Consider the following 19,494-nt stretch of genomic DNA (forward strand, 5'->3'; position numbering starts at 1 on the left):
CTAAAGGCAGCCAATATATTTTTTTAAATAACCGGTAAACTTCACAGTACTGAAAGACATTTGTCATCACAAATGAAGGTCAACAAATTTACAATAACCCATTTAAGAAAGAAAATGTGTAACCAACCCTCTTTAAACCTGACAGCATTTTTAGTCATTTGCAAGAAGTAATCTGCAAACATCAGTGTCTCAAAAATATTTTCACATCATTGCATCTCAATAGAAAATCATTGTAAATATTCTATTAAGTCTTCTCACGTCTAAATCCAGGTAACCTGACGCATGTAACCTGCAATAAACTACAACAGGGCTTAAAACAAAGAAGTGGGTGAGGGGCCACCACCAGCCTCCAAGCGTGAAACTCTGCCCTCAAGGCCTCACATATCATGAGAAGCCCATGAAAATCTGTCCAAAGGATAAAATGAAGGCTCAGCTCACTCCATGTATTAAATACTAAAAGTTAATTTTTTTCCTCTATTTTAGAGTTTTAAAATTAGTATAAATGGAAGTTAAAATATTTTCTTTCTTCCCCTAAGGGATTGTTTTCCATATCTCACGAGTATACAGACCCCGCTCAAGAGATCACTTTCTGATAAGTAGGAACTTTACCACAATCCTTATTTTTCAAATCCATTCAATTCTGTCTGTAAACTGTCTTCCAAAACAAGCAAGCCTGGCCAGTAAATTACTTGAGTGCTACAGAATTATTTTGATTCTCAAACATCATATGGCTCAAGTGCATAATCAATTCATGTTTATCTATGTAAATCCATTGTCTGTAAATAATACAGAAACGTCCTTTTTTCTTATACCCATATTTGCTGATAATTTTTTAAGATTCTTCCCAAAAAACTATGGAATTATTTTTCAGGATTGCCAATCTTCCTCTTAAAATGCAATCATATCTGTTAGCCTGTTAGGATATTCAGAAGTTTTCAAGATTTTTAAAAGGTCAATCAGGTAAACTTAAAATTTCATTAATTCATAAATTAAGAAACAGAAGATAGTTGTGTTAAGTTGTGTATAAGTCTTAACACTTTGGTATCTTAATGTAAGACGTAACTGCTGATATGCATGGAGTTGTGATTTTAATTTTATAATAAGAATTTCACGAGGCTTTCTTAGTCTTCAGTTTCAAGAATAAAGAATACAGCTAAGATCAAATTCAGCTAAATCTGCACTTTCATGATAGCAGATGTTTGTATCTTATAGCTTCTTCTTTCTCTCCACAGAGTATGTTTTTCAGCTTGGAAATGCGCAACGGTTACCTACATGTGTTCTATGACTTTGGATTTAGCAATGGCCCTGTGCATCTTGAGGACACATCGAAGAGAGCTCAAATTAATGATGCAAAATACCATGAGGTACAAATCATTGCAATTTGTGTGCTTTGTTTGGTTTTGTTTTACTTGTACTTTGATCTATTGATCTAATCAGATGGTCAAGTGACATATGGGAAAGTAATTAGACTGAACACCTTCACCTCTGAAAAGCAACTGCAGGGTCCCATCTACTCAACTCCAGGATAACATTTGCTTTAAAAGAATGAATGTTTTTGTCATATTGATATTTTCTAATAAAAGAGTCACTGAAAGATTCATTTTAATTGCTTCATTGACCAGAAGACGCCTGCTTGATTACAATGGCACTCCGTAGAACTCTCTTGCACATTTGTTAAAAATGCCAGAGTGTGGATACACAGCCATTTTTAAATGTATCCTTTGAACACTACTAAATGTACAAAGAGTAGATAGTAAGAAAATAGAGAATTTCCTTGTAAACCATTTATCTGGGCCTTAGAAGATACTAACGCAGATTTCCTTATACAGAGAGTCTGCAAGGAATCCTCTTTGACTTTGAAACAGCTGTACACGATACTGACAATATACTTCATCTATTTTCATTAACAACTACTGTGAATCTACAATTAGTAAAATGTATAAAAGGCCTATCTTTTAAGTTGAACCAAAATGCAGAGAGTAGGAGGCTTTACTTCTCTTTGCAGTTCAAAGTCCCTCGCCTCCATGAGGATGGTTTACAATGGAAGAATATCTTAACTATATCTCTGACTAGCATTTTTGCAGATTCATTAAAACTTTTCAATGTGTCACTAAAACAGTGACACCAGGTAACTTACAGTCTGGATCTCCAAAGTCCCTGTTTATCGTTTTTTCCTGAATCCCCCCAAAGGAGCAAATGAAAACAACTCGTCTCATGATAAAAAATATATATATATTGTTTGGTCTAGCTCCCTCTCCACATGAAAATCCTTCTCCAGAAAATGTGAGCTTCTGGCTACTTTAAGTGCGAGTCTCCATGTCTGTAAAAAAGGAAAATCTATTCCCCATTTTGTGAACAAACAAGCCCAAGAACACAGGGGCTCAGCTGTTATAACCTGAGTAATTACAACATATCGTCATCTTCAAAAAGTTGATTATTACACAATATCAAGACTCACTATATATTATGTCTCCTAGATCTCAATCATTTACCACAATGATAAGAAAATGATTTTGGTGGTTGACAGACGACATGTCAAGAGCATGGACAATGAAAAGATGAAAATACCTTTTACCGACATTTACATTGGAGGGGCTCCCCCAGAAATTTTACAATCCAGGTACGCTTTTCTTGTTGTTAGGTGGCTGTCGTTCCTGATGATGTACGGGGCTGAGTATTCAACAGCCAGGAGAGGTCTAGTAAAAGTTTGAAGGCATGAGGGCACTCCCACTTGCTACGTGCACCCTCATGCACCCTCATGGCCTCCTTAAATTAGCATCTCCTAGATGAGCTCTACAGGTTTCTTTAATTGTCGTATTAATCTTAGAACATAGTCCAATACGGCATTTCTTACCTGCAAGAGGAAAGATGGAGCATGTGTACTGTGTGAAAATGAAGCATTGTGTCCCTTTACTTTTCAGTCTTAATTTAAACTTCTTTGAACTTTCAGATAGCACCTGAGGGCACAAAAATTTTTAAGCCTATCCAAGGGGTTGTGAATTAGGTGTCATTACAATTTTATTCTGCTGTATTTAAAATTGTAACTCTCTTATTACGATCAAGTCGTAGCATCAGACACCCTTGAAACTGAGAGGCAATTTTTAGGATGTTCCAGTCTGGTCATTCTCAACCCTGGTTCTCCTTAGAAAAACCTGGAGAACTTTTATAAACACCATTGCCCATAACCACTCTCCAGAAATTCTAGTTGTTCTGGGATAAGGCCCCAACCTCAAGCTTCTTTTCCATTAGATACCCTCTTAGCTCCTTCAACAGTGCCACATGGGACCTTTAACCATTATGGTTGTCATTATATAACCCCAGTCTGTTAGTTAGCATGGTCCCCTAGCTGTGATTTTGATGGAACAGAATAGAGTGAGACTGTTACTCCTTAGTCTGGCCACTAAGACTAATGGCCATTGAAGCCATTGTAATTTTATCAAAATTAATTTCATAGTCATTCCATATTTAATAATATGCTCCTAGGCACCTCCTAGATACTAGGCATAATGACAGGTACTAGAATTACAATATTAATCAAAATTCCACCCCTAATCTCAAAGATAAAGGGTTCTTACTTTCCTATTAATCCAAAAGCTCAACATTCACCTGGACATTTCTCGGGCCTTAGTCAATTATAGTGTCTCCCAAAAAAGCCAAGAAGATGAGTTCGTGACTTCAATCCAACCCACTTGGGAATGGACTAATGGAAGACTGAACACCTGGGTTCAACTCCTAGCCTACAACTTGTGACATTAAAAAAACAAAAATAAAAAACAAACAAAACTTGATGCTTCTTAGTTTCATTTTATAGATTAAACCGTGTGAAGTTGCCAAAAGTTGACCATTTGTTAAAATGCATCAGTTCCCTGTGGTTCAACCTATTAATCAATCATCTGTAAAAGGGAAATAATAGCTTTTCCTTCCATCTCACGGAATTTTTATAAACCTAAAATGAGCTAATGTAAGTTAAAGCATCTTGAAAACTATAAAGAAGTAAACAAATTGGCTTGATGCGGCATAAAGCTGTTCTACAGGCAAAGATTAGACACTACATGTGCTTATGAAAGGAAGCATGAGAATATGAATAATTACAAAGCTACTAAAAATGACAGTATATAAAATCAAACTTCATATCCCACAGATGCAGGGCAACATCCTCCTCCTCATCATGACGATATTACTGAAGACTAATTTTCTTTTCCAGGACCCTCAGAGCACATCTTCCCCTAGATATCAACTTCAGAGGATGCATGAAGGGTTTCCAGTTCCAAAAAAAAGATTTCAATTTATTGGAGCAGACGGAAACTCTGGGAGTTGGTTATGGATGCCCAGAAGACTCTCTTGTAAGTACTAGTCAATCAAAAGCTTTTTAATAAATAGACACACACACACACACACACACACACACACAATAAATAGCCATGAAACTTCTCATTCTTAAAAACTGGAAAAGCTGTTTTCAGCTTCTCTGTGATCCCAGGTATACCTTGGGCTCCTTTTTCCGCCACCAGCAAAAAGGAGAATGGTTGAGCTGGAAAGGCGTGTGGGGCTTCCTCTGTGACTTGTCCATGTGCTTCCGGTTTCAAGGGCAGGGGACAGGGGACGTCCAAAGCCCAGAGAAGCCGTGTGAGCTTTTTCCTCACTCAGGGTGGAGGAAGTGAAGAAGCTAAAACCCCATCAGGTAGAGGCACCCAGAAGGAAAAGTTAACATGCCTGAATTCCAGTATAAACCAGAAGTCAAAACATAAACTCTTTATTATAGAAACCAGTAGACAGGGTTTTGATGTGTGAGAAATTGGTATTTGAAGCATATGATAATTATCACAAACACTAAACACACTTTTTTTTTCTTTGCCACGCAGATATCTCGCAGAGCATATTTCAATGGACAGAGTTTCATTGCTTCAGTTCAGAAAATGTCTTTCTTCGATGGCTTTGAAGGAGGTTTTAATTTCCGAACGTTACAGCCAAATGGGTTGCTATTCTATTATGCTTCAGGGGTAAGTATTTGTTTTTCCCTATGGGAAATTTTTTGTGATGATCATTTTTGTCTATTGAAACTACTCTTTAAGCGTCTGAAAAGTGATTTTTGCTTCAGATTAATTTTGACTCACATGAACACATAGCAGAAGGCCTCATTGCATACACTTTATAATTGCGTACATTGCAGATCAGAAGTTCTGAACCTAGGATTCATAGACCCACCCCTCAGGACTTCATGAAGAAAATTTGGTGTGTCCATGGACCTAGGTCAAAAAAATTAAGATTTTTCTTTAAAGATTTTATTTATTTATTTATGAGAGACACACAGAGAGGCAGAGACACAGGCAGAGGGAGAAGCAGGCTCCATGCAGAGAGCCCGATGCGGGACTCGATCCCAGGACCCCGGGTCACACCCTGAGCGAAAGGCAGACGCTCAACTGCTGAGCCACCCAGGGGCCCTAAGATTTTTTTTTAATTTTATTTTCTCAAACTAAAATTTAGCATTTTCTTCAATTACAAATGTTGGCAACAAATCAGAAATATTTGCAGAACCTGTTACTATATCATTAACCACAAATATATTTCATTTCACATAATAGTTGTCACGGATATCTCAAAATACCATTTTTGCTCATTGCTCCTTTTAAATGACAGTAGTTAGTAGATCTGCTGAGAGATTTTACAATTTAACACTTTAATAAAGAAGTACATATATTAAGATCACAGATATATTATTGTAATATTTTGAAACTGTATCTCAATATAATTGGTTTCCTTTGTATCCCTAGATATTTTGTTTGATGAATTTTAAAATGTTATCTTTGAAGGGGCCTGTGTATATCACCTAACTGCCAAAGGGGTCCATAGCACAAACAATATTAAGGACTTCTGTGTATATATAGAAACACACATGTGATTTAATTTGTAAAATAGTAAAAGGAACATACTTCTCTGTTCTCGGACTGGCTATGAAATACGTGAACTCAACCTTCCAAAGATATATTATTTCAAAAATAAAACAAGATATCCGGAGATTTGGTGACCCCAAGACCCAATCCCTGAAAAGGTTATCACCAATATATACACTGATAGAGCAGGTCATAATATAATTTATAAAAGCAGCTTTTCACTTTCCATACTTATTTCCTTGTATTTGTCACATTTATACTGAATTTAAATCAGTAGCAACAGTGAGAATTTACCCAAAGCACATTGTAGGACATCCACCAGCAAACCTGCCTCAGATTCCCATGGTTAGGTAACACCTGCGGTCCCCAAGAAGTGGTCATGTTGGGGGCCATGCCCTCAACTGTCGAGGTCAGCGCCCGTAGAAGGGATGAGAAGCAAGGCTGTCAATCTGCCAGTATTTTTTATTTATTTATTTTTTTTTTTAGGGAATCTGCCAGTATTTTAAGCAATCAATTAGCAAATTCAGAAAAAGAAATGTTGACTTCTGCTCTTCTTCTATTTCTCTCCCACTTCTACAGATAAAGTAAAACTCTTAAAAAGCCAGACTGGCAAATTAACCCTTGCCTGGTACTCTAGCTACATCCCCGACTCGAGATTCAAATCTTGCCTTTCCAGGAGGGGCTGGACACAGACTAGCAGGGCCCGGGGCAGGGAAAGCACTAACCCTGCGACAGACAACTCTCCGCCTGACAAAGTCACCAGAAACCCTCAGTTCAGCAGAGAGGGGCCTCCTTTCTCCGTTGAAAGGTGCCTAATGGTGTAGACGACACGAACATAAGCAATGCACTGTCGTTGTTTTCATGGATGTTCTTTTACAAGCAAACTGCCCGCACGTGGGGTGGTCCTTTACGCAATGCCATTCGGAGAAAGTGGAAAACGTGTCCTCCTTTGGGTCCCTGGCCTCCCTACATTAATGCCTGTGCTTGCACTGCAGGCTGACGTGTTCTCCATTTCTCTGGATAACGGCACGGTGGTCCTGGACGTAAAGGGCATCAAGGTGCAGTCGGCAGACAAGCAGTACAATGATGGGCTGTCCCACCTGGTCATTACCTCTGTCTCACCCGCAAGGTACAGCTCCTCGCCTCACCTCACTTCCTCCCACCAGCTGGCTCTGTTTGGAAGGCATGACCCTGCTACACGACCACGACAAGTAGTAGGCCACGCTATTGCTTTTCCAATGTTTAAAAAAAAAAAAAAAAAAAAGACAGAGGAAACACCTTACATTCTTTTAAAAAGAAGTTGCTATTAATTAAAATTAAAATTAATAGCAACTTCTTTTTAAGATCAAGACATGCCAAATGAATCACTGTATAATTGCTTAACAGGAATAGAAAGGGTTTTTTTCCAATAAAACCACAAACCTTCTTGAGGGAAGTGCCTCCATGTAGTACTTACTGAGTGGAGGGCAGTGTTTGGCACCTAGGAGACCCGCACACATCGGTTTCATTTAGATTTTAATGAAGCAATTGAGAGCTCTACATTTCTGGCCCTATTTTAACAGCTCTAACTCTAATTTTTTTTTTTAAATAGGTGATACTGAATTTCTTTTTTATTGAGAAGAAAGCTTTCTGGAATAAGAATTAAATCTCTGTTGCAGGCAGTGTCTGTGGAGCCCTCCTGTTACAAAACAAACACGTTAATAGGCCTTTCTAGACTCCATTTCCAATTACACTCAAAACCAGTCAATGTGCTTTACAACAAAAACAGGCTCCCCAAATGTGATAAATAATCACCATGAATTATGTTGTTTTTTACACACACACACACACACACACAAATGCCGGTAACTAAACATCTGAGCTTCTTGCTTTTAGGGGTTTGGGGAGTCTTTTCCGCATATCAAAATATTCTCCTATTTTATCCTGGACTTCATGAAGAGTCTGGCAAATTACTATCTTTTCAACACCAAATTGTTACCGTTTCAGTTCCATGAGAAAAACCTGCAGCCTAGAATGGAACTGCAGGTAAAATGGTAGCAGTGTGGTGTGTAAAGAAGCTCTTTTCCTTTGCAGATATGAACTGATAGTAGATAAAAGCAGACTTGGGAGTAAGAACCCGACCAAAGGGAAAGGAGAACAGACCCAAGCAGGTGAAAAGAAGTTTTACTTTGGCGGCTCCCCCATCAGCCCCCAGTATGCTAACTTCACTGGCTGTATAAGTAATGCCTACTTCACCAGGTATGATATTTTTATTATTCATAAGTCTGCATGATCGGCTAAAAAAATCAAGTCCATAATGAAAATATTTATTTTCATATAAATATTGAGAACTATGAAACGTATGAGAAGCAATAGAGGGAGGTCGTTAAAAGTTTGCACGTGCTGGAGCAACTAGACTTGGGTTTGCCTGTAGGTTTCTTGCCTTTGAATTTGTCTGGCCCTAAAAATAAATGCGTAAATAAATAAATTTGTCTGCCCTTGGCTAAGTCAGCCTTTGTTTCTTCTCTGCCAAAATGCAGAGGATAATAGTGCCTGCTCCCTCGTTACGACGATTGGATGAGAAAATGTGCGCAAGGCACCTGGCATACAGCGGCTATGGGTATCGGGGGCCATTATCTCTGTCCATATCATTCATGGTGGAGCAGAGCAACGTACCCAAACCCTTGTGAGAGGGTGAAGGGAGTCTTCTTAATTTGATGCATCACTTCAAACAAAGCCATTACTCCGGGTCCTTCACGAAGACAGGAAGGGCTCCCTGGGTACAAGAACAAAGCAGGGGAGAAACTTAATGCACGACACAGAGGTGGCACCAATCATCCAGAGCGTGGGGAGGGCGAAGATGTTCATCTGTCAGGATGTGCTGGTGCCGGGCAAAATTATCCACGGACTGTTCAACGGTCGTGCCAAGGGCTCAGATGCAGGTAGTGGTTGATAGATAAAGACCCATCACCCACACACACGCACTCACATCTCAGTTGCCAAATTCTTTCACTTCCATGGTTCCCATCATGTAGTTCTGAACAACATCCTAAGGGGTCTTTCCCCCCGTCTGTTGTTGCATAGGTTGGATAGAGATGTGGAGGTCGAAGATTTCCAGCGGTATTCGGAGAAGGTCCACACCTCTCTTTATGAGTGTCCCATCGAGTCTTCGCCGTTGTTCCTTCTCTACAAAAAAGGGAAAAATTCCTCAAAGCCTAAAGCAAGCCAGAATAAGAAGGTAAACGATGACGCCGTGCCAGATTCCCCGCCGCCCTAGTAGCCACGCTCTCCACGCTAGACACCCGTGCTTTAGGCGACCGACTTCAGTTTGCGACTGTGTGTGCACACGGAGGGGGGATCCTGGTAGCCTCTGACCTGCTGCTTTGTCAGCTTTGATCTATGGAGCTTTGCTCCCAGAGAAACCGTTTGAATCAGCTTTTACTCTGCACGGCCCACTGCTTATCATTGCAGTCGCTAAAACTGCTCCATCCCTAACCATTTGTGCCCATAACACGTGTTATCTGGTGCTGTATTGTCATTCTCAGTATCATTTGATTTTGTGTAGGATCTCAGGCTTCCGTCACCCTCCTGGAAGCTACTAGAGTTTCTTTTTTTTTCTTTATAAATTTATTTTTTATTTGTGTTCAATTTGCCAACATATAGAATAACACCCAGTGCTCATCCTCAAGTGCCCCCCTCAGTGCCCGTCACCCAGTCACCCCCACCCCCCGCCCACCTCCCTTTCCACCACCCCTAGTTCGTTTCCCAGAGTTAGGAATCTTTATGTTCTGTCTCCCTTTCTGATATTTCCCACTCATTTTTCTCTCCTTTCCCCTTTATTCCCTTTCACTATTTTTTCTATTCCCCAAATGAATGAGACCATATAATGTTTGTCCTTCTCCGATTGACTTACTTCACTCAGCATCATACCCTCCAGGTCCATCCACGTCGAAGCAAATGGTGGGTATTTGTCGTTTCTAATGGCTGAGGAATATTCCATTGTCCACATACACCACAGCTTCTTTATCCATTCATCTGTCATGGACACCGAGGCTCCCCCACAGTGTGGCTACTGTGGACATTGCTGCTAGAAACATCGGGGTGCAGGTGTCCTGGCGTTTCACTGCATCTGTATCTTTGGGGTAAATCCCCATCAGTGCAATTGCTGGGTCGTAGGGCAGCTCTATTTCTAACTCTTTGAGGACCCTCCACACTGTTTTCCAGAGTGGCTGCCCCAGGTCACATTCCCAGCAACAGTGCAGGACGGTTCCCCTTGCTCCGCATCCTCTCCAACATTTGTGGTTCCCTGCCTTGTTAATTTTCCCCATTCTCACTGGGGTGAGGTGGGATCAGATAAAGGGCTAGTTTCCAAGATCTATAAAGAACTTATTAAACTCAACACCAAAGAAACAAACAATCCAATCATGAAATGGGCAAAAGACATGAACAGAAATCTCACCGAGGAAGACATAGACGAGGCCAACACGCACATGAGAAAATGATGCTCCGCATCCCTGGCCATCAGGGAAATACAGATCAAAAGCTACTAGAGTTTCTGATCTCCCCCCCCCCCGCCCCCTGTTTTCCCCTCCTTCGTTGACCTTCACTCCAGGGGCTCACAGGCAGGGTTGATCTGGGGCATGGACTAGGGCTGCAATATTGAGGCCGCGCTGACTCGCGCTCCTGCGAACAGACTCGCGTTTCATCGCGGTTTTAATTGCATCTCCTGGGCCGTGAGGGCGGCTGGGCATCTTCAGAGGAAGGCCCGATCTGCCTCCAAGGCAGCTTGTGAACCACCAGCGAGAGGGAGCGATCCCCCCAGCTTCTGGCCTTCCCGGCCCTCCTATCTGGAGCACTTCCCTGTGTATTTCAGCTTAGAGGGACCACGTTTGAGGACCTCCTTGCAACCCCTCTGTTCGCACTTATCAGTGTCAGTGGAATTAATTTTATCTCCGTGTAATCTAAATCTAGGGTTTTTCAGGATCCTTTTCTGAATGTCACGTGATTCAGGCAGAAAGATTATAGTGATTCAGGCGGCGAGATCACTGCATATGACTTTTATGAAGGCTTTTCCTAGAGGATGTTATAAAGGATTTTTTCGGAGGAGACTGAAATTCTGGTAAAATCTTACTGTCAGCTTCTCATATTGATGCTAAAAGGTTTAACCTGAAATTTTTCAGCTGAGACTTGAGCGCAGGTCAGTGGATCACTCGCAGCTGGTCAATGTCAGAGGCTGAGGAGGAAGATGCACCCACGGCACACACGTTACCCCTTCATTTTTTTTTCACTTTACCCCTTTAAATGAAGACAGTTTTCTATTTGAAGCTGTCTATCAAACGTAGTTTCCTAACAAATATTCATACTGTCAAGGTTGCAGTCAACAGCCCTTGGAACTATTAACACAAACTTTTCGATATTATAGGAAACCTCTTAGCCCTTCTTGTTAAAAAAAAAAGTCTTAGAAATTCAACTTCATAATAACAGATAGAATCACTATGGATTTCACTTATATTTATTGGCAATTAGAATGTCAAATGTTTGCTAATCTTCTCTTGTATTCACCCTTGTATCAAAAGCTTCTTAAAGAGCTACCCAGGAAAACATGTGGCCTCTGTTTTCAATTTTTATTGAGGCCGATTCAAAGCAACTTGGGTTTATAATCATTTCCTTTCACAGTGGTTTCCTAATACTCCATTTTATGGGTAGATTATATTTTATTTAACTATTAAGAGACTTTCAGTGCTTTCCAGTTTCCTCCCTTCCTGGGTGAAGATCATTGTACGTTAATCTTTGATTGCATTGCTGAATAAATCTTTACAAAATATTCCTGGAGGTACTTACCGGGTTCAAGGCAAACTACTTGCCAAAAAAGGAACACTGACTTATAGTCCCCGATGAGTACATCAGAATACCTGTCTTACCACCTATGTTCCAACCTGAAATTTCTTCATAATTTTTACGTTTTTAAATTTAAATGAGAACATAGTTTCTCATGTGATGTTTAGTGTGATCATGAAAATGTTACGTGTTATAATAGACATCATTCTGGAGTACCCAGCCAAGCACTCCCTTTTCTGAGAGTTGATTCCCTACACACAGGGTAAGCCCCATATTTTAGGCAGGTGACCTCATCCACCTGGTTATAGATATTTGGACCAGGGTAGATCATGTGAACTAAGCTGGGCTATGAGATTCCCTGCCTTAGAAACTGAGAACCCAAAGACACGAGTCTAGTCTGGTCATCGTCATCAAACGGAAAACATGTAAACCTAAGAGCTCTGCGTTAATCGTGCACAGAGAAAGCAAGCTGCTTTGTAAGAAAGAGGAAAAGGCAGAAAGCTCTCCTGCAGAGAAAGAAAAATGAAAGCAAACGGTCTGAGAAAAACAGAGCTGAGATACCAAAAACATTTGGAAAAGGAGTGCCTTGATTCTTCCTAGCTTTCCAATTCCTGATTCTTGCCCCTAGTAGCGCCCCGCTATATTATCCTAACATCCCCTGGACCGCGTAAGATACTCCCATATCCTTATAACACACGCCCTCTTGTGCTTAAGTAGCTCAACTAGTTTGGCTGTTATGTGAAACAGAAGAAACGTACTTAATTGAAACAGATGCTCAGAGAAAAAAATTACAGTGGGAAATTCAGAGTCTGGTGAGGTTCAGAAACCCACGCACGCACACAGCTACTCTAGCAGAGTAAACGGAGTCTCTGTGTTATATGGGACTCATTACATGATAACTCATTTTTTATTATCATTATTATTATTATTATTATTATTATTATTATTATTATTATTCAGGGCATATATCCACAGAGGGTTTAGAGTGTTTGGTCACCATATGGAAATATACCAATACCAGAATCTCTCCCCTCCTGCAGCAGACAGGAGATCCCAGCCTACGGATTCCCACATGGAAGCAGAGAAAGGCAGGGCTGCTCCAGCAGCCCTGAGCTTCGCTGACCCCCGTGGTCGGTTCGCGTTGCTCTCGTCCCCTGGCAAAGCGGACACGCTGACTGAGAGACAGTGAGATCCTCTCCATGGCAAGGGGAAGGAGGAGGAGCCCCCCTCGAGTTGGGGATGGTCCTCAACCCCTCAGCCAATCTCTCATCCCCACCCTCCTGCAAAACAAAACCTCATCCTCCTAGCAAGTCATCTAAGGTCATTTCTATCCGGCGACAGCCTGTCTCCCAATTTGCTATTTAACTGCCTGTTTTTCCAAATCAATTTTCATTTCCTTAAGAAAAAAAAAAAATACCACAACGGTTTCTCCCTCACCTTTCTGTCCCCCACCACACATGGCCCGTGGGAGGCACACAGAAATACTCATTTCCTTCCACATCATTTCTGCCTATTAGGTATTCAGTAAGCATTTGCTTGGATAAATGAATGATTAGATGATCAGACTTATTTGCATTTACTTTAATATTGCTTCCAAAATTAAGACTAGATAACCACTAAATGTTAGCCTGTAGTCTCACAGCTCTAAATTTTAAAATCAGCAGTGCAATTTTAGGAGCGCAAAGTAATTTTTAAGTGTTGTTCTATGTCCCGTCACATAGAAGCTTACTAGCTATCTTATCATCAAAAATATTCTTAAATATTTTGAAGACATTACTCAATATGTTAACTTTTGTGTGTTGAAGAAATATTGTTGTCTAAGATAGGAGGGTTTTATCGACGGATTTCCTCAAGGTTATTTTATTTGTCAATATTTCCATTTTTCACCATTGGATGTGCATTTAATTGAAATGATAGAGCGGTTATGTCTGCGGCTTCAGGTTAGCTCTGCTTTACTATCACAGACTAGAATTTTGGATTTGTTAACATACTGCGTTGTTGTCATGTATTGTTCTTAGTGCTACAAAGCTCCTGCTGTCGTTTGCCTAAGGAAAGAGAGGGCCCTAATATTCTGTGAATGGAAAATGCGCAAATAATGTACACTTTCACTATTTTTTATTTTTATTGATTACTGATAAAGAAATCACAAATGAACTTCCGCTACTAGTATGTCAGGTTCATCCCTTACTATGATTTATTTCCTGTTCTTACAGGGAGAGAAAAGTAAAGATGCACCTTCCGGGGACCCTGCAGGCCTCAAGTTCCCGGAGGGGAATGCTCCAAGAGATGCTTACTGCCACCTTTCCAACAGTCCTAGGGCCATAGAGCACGCCTATCAGTACGGAGGGACCGCCAACAGCCGCCAAGAGTTTGAACACCTAAAAAGAGATTTTGGTGAAAAGTAAAGTAACACGCTATCCTTTCAGAAACTTTATGCCGTGGCTGGACTTCATCCTTATCCTCTATCTGCCATCGTTTTCCTGTGATCTTTCCTTTCTGTACCACTTAATCCTATTATTTTATTACCAGAATAAGTGCTACATGGTACAGGATCCTTCCTTTCCGATACATTACGTCCTCTGTGACTTTCTTCCCCAAAGTAAGAGGGATAAAACCGCATTCTTCTAGGAGTTTTCTGCATTCATCAAAAAGGAAAGCCAATCAAAGAAAGGCACATGGGACACATTTCATATGACTCATCATCGAACCTTGGCATTACCTTCCTTCTCCCATATAAATTGCTTTCATATCAAAAATGGGGGTGCCTCTGAACTGCTGGAAGGTTAATAAGGAAAGACACTGAAGATCCCAAACCCACTTCCATGTCTGCTAGTGCTCCAGCTGTCCGTAAAGCCCAGCCCCTCTTCCCAGTATTCCACAAATCTCCAGGTTACTTGGCACTTTTGAGGATTTCTTTTTATAGTGTGAGCACCCAAATATTCTTATATAGGTCTCATATCTTTCAAACATTCATAGAGGCGGTGCGATTCAATAAGTAACCTCTAATGCCTTTGAATTTGCTATTTGCCTAATGGGCAGTATCAGTATTTTGTATTCATTAGGAAGAATTTAGAATTAAATCAAACTGGAAATCAGCCTAATAAATGTATCTTATCTATAGGGCCTGGAGCTAAATGTCTAGAAGGTTTTGTTTAATTCCTACACATTCTGGTAGCTCTTTTTAACCTGTGATATCTACGGATTAATTTTTCCTGGGAAAGACAGGAATACTGAATCTGTAGTTTAGATAGCACACAAATCATACTTTCTCTATGCAGATTTCTGTATGCACATTAATTACTGACTAGTATTTTATCCACATGAACAAACTAAATGCAACCCTATTTTCAAGGCAAGACGCGTTAAGTGAAACAATGCTTCCTTAAATGTGGAATGTAGCCCTGCTGTATAAAGAAGTAGGGAAAGATTTAGATTTTTGAGTTAGTCACCCTTTCCCAATATTCATTAATCATAGTAAGGTATAATTAGAAGTGATGCTGCTTGGGATTCATGGAATGGCTACTCAGCTTTCCTTACACTGTGTTGCTGTGGGAAACTAGAGACCACCTTGAGTCTCACTTTACAGATAGTAAGCTTTTTCTTTTCATTTACCAGATCTCAGTTCTCCATTCGTCTGAAAACTCGCTCCTCCCATGGGATGATTTTCTATGTCTCCGATCAAGAAGAGAATGACTTCATGACTCTATTCTTAGCCCACGGCCGCTTGGTTTTCATGTTTAATGTTGGCCACAAGAAACTAAAGATTAGAAGCCAAGAGAAATACAATGATGGAGTGTGGCATGATGTGAGTTGAAGGCAGAGGAATATTATTACCGGCAAATATTCATCGTTGTCAAATGAACTGACATTAATGCCCACTGTTGGTCTCTCTCGAAATACCCATTTTAAAACTCGGAACTCAATTTTGAAATTTTTTTTAATTCCTTATAAAAAAAATCTTGAAGCATATTATTTAAAAAGAGATACAGGCTGAGTGTAATTTTTTTTAGCGTACTTAATTTTCACCAAAGGACCAATGGCAAACCTAACCTGAAGTTTGATTTCCAACAATTTTCTGCTTGTTTTCCCACTGCCTGGAAGTCTCTAAATTTCAGCAGCAATTGCTGAGTGTCTTTTACAGGCTAAGCTGTGGAAGATACAAAGTGAAGAGTAAATCTGTTAGGAAGATAGGATACCGTAGGGAGAATATCTAAATATCGAAGCAAATCAGTGTTATGCAATGAAAACAGTAAGAAGTGTAAGATGCATTACGATCAATTACCATAAATGTAGGAGACGGAGAAACCAAGTGGGTGGGCCAGCTGGGAAGAGCTTCATTGACGACTCTACTAAATACATACAAGCTGTAGTCAGAAATTAAGCCTGTAGCTTTAAGTCAAGCTTTAAAGGAAAAAACAAATCTTGACTTTCAGAGAAAAGGCCAGTTTTTTTTAAAGAATTTCTGCAGATTTCCCACAGTCCTGCAGTAGCAAAGTTAGAAGAGGAGGCAACTGAGCCTTCCCCCAAATCTTGGGATGCACTTGACAGGTGCTGTTGTCCTTCTCTCCATCCAGGTGATATTTATTCGGGAGAAGAGCAGCGGCCGACTGATAATTGATGGCCTTCGAGTCCTAGAAGAGAGTCTTCCTCCTACTGGAGCTGCCTGGAACATCAAGGGTCCTATTTATTTGGGAGGTGTAGCTCCTGGAAGGGCTGTGAAAAATGTCCAGGTAGGCCTGGCATGACCAGGGAGAGCCATTGACCCCTAGAGCCGGAGGATTATTTAATCCAGGGCCTTGCTTTACTATCAGCAGATTGGCAAGAATAGAACCATAGTTTCCCTGGATATAGGCTATCAAAGTGCATATTGTCCCAGAAGAAGTCTATCTGCCCTCTGGTATTGCAAAGTCAGGAGTGATCTTCTGATTCTAAGGTAGAGGTGAGACGAAACAGTTTCAGAAGTCTAAGCTGTCGTGAGAAGTTATATCTCAAGCAGATGCTTATTTGTTCAGCAAGGACCCACGCTTTCAGTGCAAAAAATACAAAAAAGAAAGAAGAAAGAAAGAAAGAAAGAAAGAAAGAAAGAAAGAAAGAAAGAAAGAAAGAAAGAAAGAAAGAAAGAGAAAGAAAGAAAGAAGAAAGAAAGAGAGAGAAAGAGAGAGGAAGCAAAGAAGGAAGGAAAGAAGGAAAAGAGGAAGGAAGTCACTCCATTATATATTATTGAGTCACAAAAAACTTTGGGGCCATTCTGTAGCCTATGATTTCATTTTTATTTCCTACACACACACACACAAACACACACACAATTTGTAAATGTGCAAGGAAGTGTGGTTACCCCTGCGGGGGAAGAGGCAGGAGGATACAATAAAAAATACATATTATTTTTGTGCTTTAAAAGTTAATAATATCAAAAAAAAGTTAATAATATCGCACCTTTACAAAAATATTTAGCAATAATGGAAATGTGTCAAAGGACTAAATCTTTCTTAACCTATAGATTTGACCTCAGCACGAAAAAAATCGATGCATTTCTAAGATTTGCTAATCTAAGGCAAAAAAGCAGGGGGGCCATGTCATACTTAGATTTTAGGCAAGTGGTCCCAATTTCATGACAACCCCTTTAAAAGAAAGATTTGCAAAGCAGTGTGATCTCAGTCGTCCAAAGTGGCCCAAGTGTCACGTCCTGGGGTATGATAAATGCTCAACCACAAGATGAGGTAATGAAGCCAGAAATGCAAGCTTTCTGCTGTCCATCTAACCACGGGAGGTTGAACGGTTAAGAACTCCGCTAGCCCTCGTCAGCTTTGGATGATTTGGGGCCAGCTGTCATTCTTGAAGGAAACAAACTAACGGTAGTTCTCCTATTTAATTTCAAAACCATAGCTGCGACTTATTTGTCATCGTGTGTGTAGAAACCTTCATAGCTAGTGACTGCAGCCTGACATTATCGAATAGAAAAATCCCAGCTTCAAAGGACTAGTTAAAGAACCAACTACCTGGAAAATGACAGACCCCCACCCCGACAGCTAGATAAATAAGACCGGGGACTGCTTCGTCCCTCCCAGGACTCCAATCCCTTCGTTTTGTTTCCCTTTGGTGCGCACCTGGGGGGGTTGAGAAACTGGATTCTAAGACGTGTCTTCTTCCCTCAGATAAACTCGGTCTACAGCTTCAGTGGCTGCCTCGGCAATCTTCAGCTCAACGGGGCCTCCATCACCTCTGCTTCTCAGACGTTTAGCGTGACGCCTTGCTTTGAGGGTCCGATGGAAACAGGGACATACTTTTCAACAGAAGGAGGCTACGTGGTTCTAGGTAACAGTGCGCAGACCGTGGAATGCTTCCTTCCCGGGGGAGGGTGGCTGGCAGGGGGATCGGGCTCGGGAGCAGAACGGCAGACCCACTCAGCCCTAGGAATAGGCCTCTTCCCACGGGGATCGCCTTTGTCCCCTGCCTTTGTCCCCAAGCAGCCGGGCGTGCCCATCCCTGCGTGCCTTCCCTGACCAGAGCTGCTCCACAGCTGCCAAGCCCTCTGCCGTGGACCCTCGTGGCTCTCCTAGGACGTCCTGTGCTGCTCTGTGGTCTGATGTGTGTCCGCTCTTGGCCACCTTGCTCTTTCTCTGCTCCCTCTTAGCATGACCCCCTGACCCTGCCAAAGGAAGGCCCACTTCTTCCCTCCGCTCTGCAACCCCAGCCTTCAGAGATTATATTTCTGGATTTTTATTCCCCTTAACTCTGACTCTCTCATTCATTCAACCGAGTGTTTCTTGTGTGCCTCTGGCAGGCCCCTCCCTATGCCAAGTGATGGAACATCATGGTTCCAAAAATAAATACTTGTAGTCCTAGTAGCAGACGGCACCCAATCCCCACCCAAGCCACTGCAACATACACTCTACAGAGCAAGCGTCAGGTATGAGGAAGGCACCCCAACACCCCCTGAACGAAGGCATGACCGCCCCCGCGTCCAACAGAACACCAGAGGTCGTGTTTCCTCTCTCTGTCTGGCTCATGACCTAACTTTCCTTTCTCCTCCTTCGCCCACAATGAAGCACCTGCACTCACATTTCTCAGCCTGTCCCTGGATTTCAGTGGTGAGAGCTCGCAGGCTCGGGCAGCCTGAAATGCAGAGCAACCCGCACCGTGCATGCTCTCCGTAAACGTTAACTAAGAGCGGGAAAAAATTAAAAAGTGACTTATAAGGACACATGTCCAGTGAGTATTATGAAGATGCCCGGGTTTGCAGGGCGTGTCCTGGAGTGAGCCCGGCTCTTCTTAGTGAGCTTTCACCCTCGTCCCGCGGCCCGGCCGTCGCAGCTCCGCTTCCCTTTCCTCCGGGACACTCTGCGGCTCTGGCAACAGTTGCCTTTATTAAGACTTATTTTAGGGGCGCCCGGGAGGCTCAGTCGGGTAAGCATCTGCCTGCAGCTCGGGTCCCCATCCCGGGGTCCTGGGACGGAGCCCTGATGGCCTCCCTGCTCCGCCAGGCCTCTGCTCCTCCCTCTGCCCTCCCTCCTGTGCTCTCTCTCTCTCTCTCTCTCTCTCTCTCTCAAATAAATAAATAAATACCCTCGCTCAGTGGCTACAGACTAAATCCCACCTTCCCTACGTGAGCACAGCACGGCCCCTTCCCCCGTGGCTCCCAGGGAGCGTCCCCGCAGGCCTGGCCCCACTGGCCTCCGCAGCCCCTCCCGGTGTCCCGGCCTCTGCACCCCTGTTCACGCTGCTCCCCGCGCCCACGTGGCCCTTTCCCCCTCCTCACTTGGGCCATGTTAGGTGGTCCTGCGGGTTG

At 41.9% G+C, this 19,494-nt stretch overlaps 1 protein-coding gene across 2 annotated transcripts in view; it reads left to right on the top strand.

Moving 5' to 3' along the window:
• The window catches only part of LAMA4 (laminin subunit alpha 4), a 142,688-nt gene that overhangs the window by 115,969 nt on the left and 7,225 nt on the right, over positions 1 to 19,494 (top strand). For both annotated transcript variants that reach the window (XM_072831699.1, XM_072831700.1), the window contains exons 24-34: positions 1,233 to 1,364; positions 2,478 to 2,620; positions 4,205 to 4,343; positions 4,863 to 5,000; positions 6,887 to 7,020; positions 7,965 to 8,129; positions 8,955 to 9,108; positions 13,922 to 14,109; positions 15,324 to 15,513; positions 16,283 to 16,438; positions 17,861 to 18,020. In XM_072831699.1, coding sequence (XP_072687800.1) covers positions 1,233 to 1,364; positions 2,478 to 2,620; positions 4,205 to 4,343; positions 4,863 to 5,000; positions 6,887 to 7,020; positions 7,965 to 8,129; positions 8,955 to 9,108; positions 13,922 to 14,109; positions 15,324 to 15,513; positions 16,283 to 16,438; positions 17,861 to 18,020 — 1,699 coding nt within the window. The remainder of the gene's footprint in view (positions 1 to 1,232; positions 1,365 to 2,477; positions 2,621 to 4,204; positions 4,344 to 4,862; positions 5,001 to 6,886; positions 7,021 to 7,964; positions 8,130 to 8,954; positions 9,109 to 13,921; positions 14,110 to 15,323; positions 15,514 to 16,282; positions 16,439 to 17,860; positions 18,021 to 19,494) is intronic.

Source organism: Canis lupus, chromosome 7 (genome assembly GCF_048164855.1).
Source record: "Canis lupus baileyi chromosome 7, mCanLup2.hap1, whole genome shotgun sequence".
NCBI lineage: Eukaryota > Metazoa > Chordata > Mammalia > Carnivora > Canidae > Canis > Canis lupus.